The sequence below is a fragment of the Centroberyx affinis genome, unplaced genomic scaffold (genome assembly GCF_046629955.1).
Source record: "Centroberyx affinis isolate AG114_WGS23_722 - 3 ecotype Tasmania unplaced genomic scaffold, CSIRO-AGI_Caff_v1 ptg000882l_1, whole genome shotgun sequence".
NCBI classification, from domain to species: domain Eukaryota; kingdom Metazoa; phylum Chordata; class Actinopteri; order Beryciformes; family Berycidae; genus Centroberyx; species Centroberyx affinis.
Genome location: NW_027279472.1, coordinates 102501 through 112500, shown reverse-complemented (window position 1 = coordinate 112500; position 10000 = coordinate 102501). Strand labels below are relative to the sequence as shown.

At 41.2% G+C, this 10000-nt stretch overlaps 2 protein-coding genes across 4 annotated transcripts in view; one reads left to right on the top strand and one right to left on the bottom strand.

Moving 5' to 3' along the window:
• LOC139645566 (cysteine and histidine-rich domain-containing protein 1) overlaps positions 1-984 on the top strand; it is an 8824-nt gene extending 7840 nt beyond the window's left edge. Inside the window, exon 11 of the mRNA XM_071521311.1 lies at positions 562-984. Within this exon, the coding sequence (XP_071377412.1) occupies positions 562-984 (423 nt within the window). The remainder of the gene's footprint in view (positions 1-561) is intronic.
• A 6876-nt stretch (positions 985-7860) lies between these two features.
• Positions 7861-10000, bottom strand: part of LOC139645563 (diacylglycerol kinase delta) — an 86739-nt gene continuing 84599 nt past the window's right edge. For all 3 annotated transcript variants that reach the window (XM_071521310.1, XM_071521308.1, XM_071521309.1), the window contains 3 exons: positions 9930-10000; positions 9472-9580; positions 7861-8256 (listed from right to left, as the gene is read on the bottom strand). The exon at positions 9930-10000 is cut by the window's right edge and continues 46 nt beyond it. In XM_071521310.1, coding sequence (XP_071377411.1) covers positions 8204-8256; positions 9472-9580; positions 9930-10000 — 233 coding nt within the window. In that variant the 3' untranslated portion in view covers positions 7861-8203. The remainder of the gene's footprint in view (positions 8257-9471; positions 9581-9929) is intronic.

Sequence of the window (10000 nt, the reverse complement as noted above, 5' to 3'; positions counted from 1 at the left end):
CCCGGGAAAAATCCTCTGCCGCACAGAAAGTGATGAATTTTATTTATTATTATTTATTTATTATTTTGTTTCCAGTTTGTTTGGAATAAACAGAAGAAGAAGAAGAACCGGGTAGTTAGCATGGGCAGTGATAGCCACCATGGCTGAACAGACAGAGAAAAGAGAAACTCACACTGCATCGACAGAAAATCCAAGCTCCGCCCACACTGTTTGATTGACAGGTGATCTGTGGGAAGTGCAGTGCAGAAACACCTCAGCGCCAAAACAAAACAGGGGAAAACAGGAGGATTACCACTTTAAACCAATATAAAAAAAACCCAGATTACCACTTTAAATTCCCCAATTTTCTGTATTTTAGTGTCTCTGCTCATTCCCTCCCTCCATCTGCTCCTCTATCCTTCTGTAACACATGAAGCAGATATTTGTCCGTTTGGTCCCAAAATATAAATCATCTTCTTACATCTATCTCTTTCCTACTGTCCTCCTTCTCCCCCCTCTTTACCTCCCCCACCTATCCCCCTTCTCTCCTCTCCTCTCCTCCCCTCCCCTCCTCCCCTCCAGGTGATCGATATAAAACGCAGCGCGGTCAACTTGGTCCCGTCCAAAGTGGAGATCTGCCTCCGCAAGGCCGACCCGGTGGCCTGGGGCAAGCTGGAGGACCCCAACTTCAAGCCGGAGCCCGAGCCCGCGGACGGCGTCATCGGCCAGACGGAGACGGCCGAGCCGGTCCGGCCCGACTGGGACATCGACGACGACGACATCAGCGACTCGGACGAGGAGTGGGCCTACGACACGAAGAAGACGGAGGAGGGCGGGGAGGAGAAGGAGAAGAGAGAGAAACAGTTAGAGGAGGAGAGGAGGAAGGTGGAGGAGGAGATGAAGAGGGCGGCGGAGGAGAGGAAGAAGGCGGAGGAGGAGGAGAAGAGGAAGAGGGAGGAGGAGGAGGAGGAAGGGTACGAAGACATGCCCGAGCTGGATAGCTAGAGCGCTCACTCCAGGGGGGGAAAATCGTGAAACCTTGTTTTTCAGAGTAAAAAGGATTTGTCCTGACTTGCGTTAGCTTGGAAGAAAAGTTTGATTGTTATTGATTTTTAATTTTAATTTTGAAGTTTAATTCCAAAAAAATGTGAGATGCCAACTGAATGTTTGGTCACACAAAATCAAAATCAATGATGGTGCTTTTTAAAGGTTCCTAATAGTAACTTATGTTAATATTACATCTTCGGTCGACACTGTGACAGACTGGATCCTCTACATTTTAGAGATTTTGAATGATGATTCTTGAGATAATTATGTTGTTTGTTTTTTTTTCATTTCAAAAATATACTGTATGTATACAGTATCATATGGTGTTTTGGACTGACTCTCAGTTACTGGATCCAACTTCAATACATGAAATAAAGATTTTTTGTGCCTGAAACTGAAATATGTTTCACATCTGTTTGACGATTAGATAGATAAATAGATAGATAGATAGATAGATAGATAGATAGATAGATAGATGATAGACAGATATATAACTAAATAGATAGCTAAATAGATAACTAAATAGATAGATAGATAGATAGATAACTAAATAGATAGATAGATAGATAGATAGATAGTTTAGTGTGGGTACAGCTCACCCTTTCTGTTGGCTGTCTGTGACTGGTCTATCACTCTCCTCTTTCCCTCTTTCTTATCCTATGGTTGTATCTATGTCACATATTTCTGTCTGTCTCCACTTGTTGTCTCTGTCTCATCTGCTTTACTCTCTCCCTGTTCTTCAGTTGCTGTCTCACTCTCTTGGTAAAACAGGGATAGGTAACATCAACTGACTGCATCTACACACTGGTGCTGATACTGGTCCTATATATGTACCAGTGGCTGTGTGTGTGTGTGTGTGTGCGCGTGTTTTTGAACATGACTGTGGATCGTCTGTTGAAACTGAAACGGCTGAAGCAAAGTATATGTGTATGTAATGTTAAAACTGTGAGAAATGTGGCAGTTTAAAACACTTCTGTGAAGGAGCTGTAATGAGTGTCAAAGTGATAAGTAATAATGTTAGAAATGTACTAAAATTTCATAATAGTAACAAGTACAAAAGTAAGAAAATATGTAGGAAGGCTTATGTGTAAAAGGTGGAAGGAGTATGAAAGGTATGAAGTAGGAAGGCTATTTTGTGAAGGGTAGAGGGTAGAGGTGAAGGGTACAAGGAGTATGAAGAGTAGGTATATATTCAGTAGAAAAAAAACAAAGTAAGAAAGTGACAAGTGCTAATGTTAAAAATGTACTAAAATGTAATAATACTAAGAAGTAAAAAGGTCACACAACTAGATAGATAGATAGATAGATCAATATAACTAAATAGATAGATAGATAGATAGATAGATAGATAGATCAATATAACTAGATAGATAGATAGATAGATAGATAGATAGATGTTTCTATGCATGTATATGTACAGAGAAATCCAAACAGAGACAGTATTGCTGTTTGTAATTCCTCACACATCCCCCGTTTTCATCATGAAGATTAAGATTAATGAGTCATTTAAAAGCCTAATGGCTCATCTGAGTATTCACTGGTGTCAGGCCGCTTCTGGCAGTTAAACAGTAGAGGCTGGATCGGCCTTTAGCTCGTGAGTCACTCTGAATTTGTATTTCCATGCATTGTTTACATTAATATCTGCGAGGACTGATCTCACACAACCTACTGTACTGTGTGTATTGCTCATTTACTCTTCTCTTCAGGCAAAGCAGGTACATGCATGCTCAAAATACATGAACACACCCTGAAACACACACAGTAAGTCATTTCCTACTTTTTATTCTTATGTATATATACTACTTGGAAGAAAATCTCTTAGTACACGTGTTGGTAAACCTAAACGCATCATTGTCGCAGTGATAATAACAGTGAAGAGGAACCATAGTGTGTCTTAGTATGAATTAGCCTGTTAAGTTTTCTGTTGCAGCTTCATCAGATCAGCAACCAAACAGTTCACCCCAAACTTAAGAGAAGTCAAAGCAGTGAGTTATGAGAGAGAAAGCCATCGCTGGGTAAAATTTAGCAGTTATGGCAACTAGGATTTTAAAGCTGTTCGACTGCTTTGCCATGTTGAACTGTTTTTCCATGCCTGGGGTAAATGGAATTTATTTCTTTTGAGCTGCTAGTTGAAGCCAGTATGTGTGTTCTTTGTCTAAAGTCACACCAAGCATTTTTGGAGCGCTTTATATTCAAACTCTGGAGCATTTACTCCTTTAGTTCGGTTCGTTTGGCCAAGTGAGAACAAATATGCCATTCAAATTCAGGTGGCACCAAGTGACGGCACCGAGAGTGAAAACGTGAGTCTCAGTCTTTTTCCAAGAGAGCTGCGGTTAGGTTTGCGAGGAGTAAGAAAGCAATCGTGCCAACTACAGAAAACAACCTGAAAATGCAAGAGTTTATGGGTGCTGACATCTGAAAACCAGCAGTTCCTTGTGCTTGGAAAGCCTAGCAGAACTTAATGAAATCGGGACTGATTTTATTTCTTCATGAGTTCTTAATTGGTATGAAAACCACAGAAGAAGAGCACAGACAAGTTCATCATGCTGAGCTAAAGTTACAGGAACTGGAATCAGATTTGTTTTGAGTAAGAGCTGTGACTCTTTCTCTTTCTCGATCGGAAAAACATGCTTTCTTGCTCTTACTACGCTTATCATTACTGCTCTTCCCAGCTACACTTTTAACTTAAGACTTAAACTTAAACACGGCTGAATGCAACAAGTTCACGCCCATTCTCTGGGGGTTGTTGAAAGGCATTCTGGGAAAATTTAGGAAATCACTAACTGCAGCAGACAAGGCAGGTTGAGGGAAAGTGGGTATACCAAAAAAAAGTAAATTCATCACAAAATACCCCCTGAAATCCACAGATTGATGAGATGTTAGAAAATCCGCGGGGGGATTTTCCTTCACGATGTAGACTGCAGTGAAATGAATAATCACCAACACATTATACCAGTTAACACACCAGCTTGACACTTCAATAATTCATTTAATCTCCATAGGGTTGCGCTGACTTTGTCTTTGTTACACACTGCACACGATAGCACAATAAAACACCTGGCAACGTACAGGGTCGTGCAACATCTAGTCTGGCTTCCAGCATTGCGCACACAGTCTCGATATATAGGCTGTTCGGATCAGGGGTGCGTTCACAAATGTTGTCTATGGAATACTGTTGCACAAACACGGTGGAGTGTTCCTCGTCCACTGGTCCAGTTTCTCCGCAGTCATTTTCTTCTTCTTCTTCTTCTGTGACTCCTTGTAACTGAAAGAGTTTTACTCCAAAATGACATTTTCACCGAAAAAACGTGACACACTTACAAAATGATATGATAGCGAAAACAAAAATAATAATAATAACAATCAAACAAATTACTTTTTAAAGAAAACTAGATAAATTAAGTCCTTGGTTGACGAAATGATAACACTTTTTAAGAGTTATCGATATTTTAAACATATTAAAATGATAAACTTCAGATGATGATACATTTTTTTTTTTTTTTTACCCAAAATGGATTTTCAGTGTGTTCACTTCGACAAGGTGCATTTACCACATGAATCTACCTAATCTATCCCAATCATCCCAAACTAACCTCCTTTTCAACACAACAAAGGTTAATAACAGCAAAATATTATGTCAATAAATTCAGCAATTTCCATTTGCTGCGCTGAAATTTAACCCAAATGTGTGCCGAAACCAAACTAGACACACGGATGCGTTGAACAATTTTTAAGAGTGTAGACAATTCACATTGATTAGTAGCCTGTGATTGAAAATAACACTGGAGTTAGAATAGAATTTCAATAGTTTTGGCTGAAAAGTTAGAAAAACTTTCCTCTAACATTGGCTGAACTTTGGAATAACATTGCGATAACGTTGGAATTACATTGCAATAACGTTGGTGTGGCAGTGGAATGACATATAATCGCATATAATAATAATAACATTGGCATAAAATGGGATTTCTCAAGCGTCCATGGGAGTGAAGAGCATGGATGTGATTGTACAGCCCCTGATGTAATAAACATCTGTGTATATATCTATATATGTTTTAACATTCTTTTACGTTTGGTTAGCTATATTACATTTTATCAACACACTTTTGTCCGTATACATTTGTCATAAATAGAAGGAGGAATATTTTTTGTCATCAAACCAATAAAAAAAACACTCGTAATCTTTACAACACACACACACACGCACACACACACGCACACACACATCTCTATTTGTTTTTCCCCGTAAAGTTTGCTTCTTTGTAAAGTGCAAGGCAAGATACAGTAAACTTTGAAATGTACGACATACAGCAACTTTCGCATTTGCAGTGCACATAAGCACACACACACACTCTCTCTCTCTCTCTCTCTCTCTCTCACACGCATACACACACACACACACACACACACACACATTCCTTGTATGTCTTACAACCCACTGAACTCGGTACACACTTGGCACGACACCACTAAAGCCTCTAAGGTGTAGAGCGTATAGCTGGCACACTATGGGTACAGTAGCACAATCCTACCAGAGTTGAACATCTAAAACGCCTCACAGTAGCTCCGCCCCCATAAAGGGTTAGCCCGGGTCCGGTCACCCAACGCACCGACAACTGAGGAAACCCGTTAGCTAACAGAGATAAATCGAGAACTAACCCTTTACGTGAAAAGGGGAATTGTACAGAAATGATCCTTTACAAATTAAAAGCCTTACTTATGGATGTAATATTCTAGCTAGAGCTCTAAAAATCCAACTTTAAGCCATCTTTATCGGACCGGGGTCACACTGTATTTCCAAATAATTGTTAGCGTTTGTTTTTACCCCCTTGGAGCACCGGAGGGGTGGGGTTTACTGCAACAGGATGGTTCAGTTAGTGTCAGCTAAATCACAGAAAAGCTCACTATACAGACTTTAAAATACTTTCCTGTGATTGTCTACAGTTTCTGCCAATCTTTTGCATTTGGCTATGTGGCAAACCCCACCTGTCTGGTACTCCAAACCGCTTACAAATATTCATAGATACTATTCGCTCGCATTAGTGAACTCTCCTTCTTGGTAATTCTGACTTTTTAGGATCATTGCTGTAAAATTGCGGTGGAAGTTGCCTCTAAAACACGTCTTTAGGATCCATGTAAACCTTAGTTTGTATGTGTTAGCCATTTCAGAGCAGCAGCAAATACAAGATCATGTAACTAACTCCCTTTGGCCGCCTCTCAGTATGACTTCAGAGTTACAACTGACTGTAGATCAGCTGAGAGGGACGGTAAACCAGACCTGGGTCATATAATATTCACAAATAACTGTTAGTGTTTGTTGTAACCTGCTTGGAGTACCAGACGTAAAACAACACAGTGTCAGCAAGTTTAGACAATACAGCAAAGTATTTGACAGACAGTGAAGTGTAATTTTTCTCTAAACTCACATGACTTTATATCTGAACTGTTCTTATACAGTAAACCGGACTGCCCGATACTGCAAGCAGGTTAAAACAAAAGAACTATTTAGCAAGTGCTATGTGATGCGGATCCGCAGTAAACAACTGTTAAAACAGACCCAAAGTCAGAAATATGAGGCAACTTCACCCCTCACTGTGAGGCAGAGGAAGGCTAAGTATGGAGCGCATGCAGGGACACACAGAACAGCATTAATTGGCTTTGTTTAATATGCACAGTGGCCAAGGAGTTTCTCAAAGGGGGGAAGCAGCAAAGCCAGGACAGTTTCACAGATTACCAGTGGGAAAAAAAACCAAAACCAAAAACAAAATAAAGCGATTTTAACCTTTTAAATCTGTGAAACAAACAAATAATCGCTGATTTAGCTCAGTGCATCACAAGATCCATTAAACTGTTGTATGATTATCATATATTATACTATTCAATACAATCATAAGTATGGCAAAGTAGGAGTAATATATTGAGTAGTCATAATGTTTTGTTGATGTGTCCTTGATGCTTCCTCCTTCTGTGAACGCCTTCACCTCACACTGCCAAAAACATCCAACCTGCTGAGTCATTTAGTCTAGTATTGCATCTTAAAACCTAATTGTTCTTAAAATAAATGAAAAAAATTACAACGGGGTGAGATAATTCCACTTATTTCCACTTCTTTTATTTTCAAATGAATTTTTAGACCTTACTTATGGAGTGACGTACCTCATTTCAAGATACTTTTAGAAAGTTTTGTTTTTGTTTTTTCGATAAAAATTTTGAAAAAAGTAAAGTAGCATTTAAAACAAGTGAAACCTCCACACCCCACGGTCAGATTTTTTTTCCACAAGAAGACTCAATTCCAGATTAAAGACTCATCAGAGCGGACATGTCACACGACGGCCTACTAAGAACCACTTTAGAACCACAACAGTAGAACCTCTGTAAAACCATATGATTTATCATTATTATCGTTATTCACAGGTTAATACAAGTCCACACAAGTACATTCCTCAATATATTTTTTGCAACATTTAAGATATTCTCCAGTTCAGCAGACGATCAGGTTGAGATGTTTCAGTTTGTTGTTCATTTTGTCGTTGTTATTCGCTGCCGTTGTTGTTCTTATGGCGATAGCAACAGCAAATAAATACTCTTAGAAAGTCTCAAGAAAAAGCAAAAGTCCAAAGGCTATTCATGAGTTCGGGAAAGAATAAGGGTAAAAAGTCGAAGAAGAGAGGGAAAAATGAAACGACTGTAACAACTTATCGAGATAGGTATAAAACAAGATGGCTGCACTCGTCATGCAAGGAGAGCACCACGTAAACACATTTCGTCGTCGAAAAAAAAAAACGGTCGCTAGGAGACCGCCGTCGCTCCGCGCCTCCCCCCCCCCCCCCCCCCGTCCCTTTGATTCGCCCGCTTCGACTGCAAGCCACGCCCACTTCCTGGCTCGAGCGGGTAGACGGAACCAAAAAGCAGAACGCCAACGGTGATGCGATGCGATGCGAAGCCGGGACCCCCTTTCAAACAAAAAACCCCTCCTCCCCGTTCGCAAAATGGAGGAGGGAGGAGTGAAACGGGGAGGAGATGGCAGAAAGTCGGGAAGATGGTTTTTCCTTTTCTCCCTCACGCCTCTGTCGAGCCGCTGCGCTTCCCGCTGAGAGGGGAGAAGAACAGGAGGGGTGCTCCTCACCCCTGGTTGTCATGGTAACAGGGGGGGTGTTTTCAAAGCGCCTCGCTCAGGTCTTTAATTGCCCGAGGAATCCGCCTCACCCACCCCGCCTTTGGTATCCCAGGCTCCTGCGGGAGAGAGAGAGAGAAAAACGCCAAATTAAAATGACTCACTGCGGAGTCGTTTACTTGCTGACAAAAAAGAATAAACAATTTGCCACAGTGATAATGGAGATCAACTGAGATAATATCAAACAACAAGGTGATTTTAGCATTTCAGCTCTCATTCCATTCAAGCTGTAAAGTCACTCTGGAGGATCAATTATGAATTCTAACAGGAAACATCCTCCCCAAAATGAACATCAGAGCCAAGATGGCCGCCCAGCTTCCTCTACGCTTTGAGTAGCTACACAGAGTTGGAGCCACTGCAGCTGATGCCGCGTTCACGTTGTGTCAAGATTTACCTGCAATATGACCTGCTGACTGGGAAAAAACAAGTCTGCTGGTGGCAATTACAAGTAGAGAAAGAAAAGAAAATATCCGCACACCGGAATGATGCAACACAAGTTCACTTGACGACGACCAAGAGAGGTCGAAACATCGTTACAAATAAACACTAAGGGAGCATAATTTCAATGTGGGAGTAATATTCTTTTCTTTCTCTTTTGTCATTCATGGTGAGTAGCTAGGGATGGAGAGTCGACTCCAAAAGAGTAGATTCTCGATTCCATCACGTCGCTTCTGAGAATCGATTCTACTAATAAATGGAATCGGAGTCGACTCCAAACTCTGGAATCGTAGAAACTGTTTCATTTAAATGAATTTGTAATGAATTCATTCGGATTGAGGCCTATCTATACTGCTTTGGTCTGATCCATTTCACAACAAGTGGGGAGGGGGGAGGGAGAAAGTCAAGGCTCACTGGTTGAATGTCAACCGGCGTAAAACTTCAATTTTTGTGGTGATTTTCATTTGGAATCGGAATCGATTTAGAATCGATTCCTTCAATTCCATTACAAGGAGTCGGAGTCTGCTCCAAAAAATGTGGAATCGTCCATCCCTAGTAGTAGCACCTTTTTTTGAATGTACAAATTACAAGTAGGACACTCAGGAATTTTTTTGTAGGCTCTTGAATCTCCCATTTGGCGTCACAAATTGTGTAAGTGTATCGACACAGGAGGCAAACATGGCGGCGGATTCACCGATGTCGGCAGTCCAAGGTAATCCAAAAAAAAATTCTGTTTCTGCAGTTTGATTACGGTTGATTTTAAGCTCGTAAAATAAAAACAATTTTGGATGTGAGTATTCTGACGAGTTAAAAGGGGGACTGTCCCGCTCTCTTACCCGACAGGGAGCTGTTGGACCTCTGCTTGTGCAGCTTCTCTCTCTCCTTCTTCACCTTGGGCATGATCTTCAGCTTCATGCTGCTCTTACTGCTGCCCCGCACCGACTCCTGAGAGAGGAGGGGGGGGGGGATGGGTGAACGGGTTAGAGAGGCTGCCCTGTGACCAAAAGGTCCCAGGATCAATCCCCACACAACAGCAAATATGTCTTCATCAACAGCATTCAGACACACACACACACACACACACACATACACATATTTACGCTATAAACATGAAGACAGATACAGAAAATTCAAATAGATTTCTTGGCAAATCCCTCACTGTGGATTGTTTGTCACGTGAGTCTGGGTTTTGTAGGTGCGTGGTTTAAATAGTAATGCATGCATGCTCACACACACACACACACACACACACACACACACACACACACACACACACACACACACACACACACACCTCCTCGGAGCACTGCATGAGCGGACAGATCCAGTGGATGTCGTCCAGCTTGTGGAGCTCGGCACTGAGAC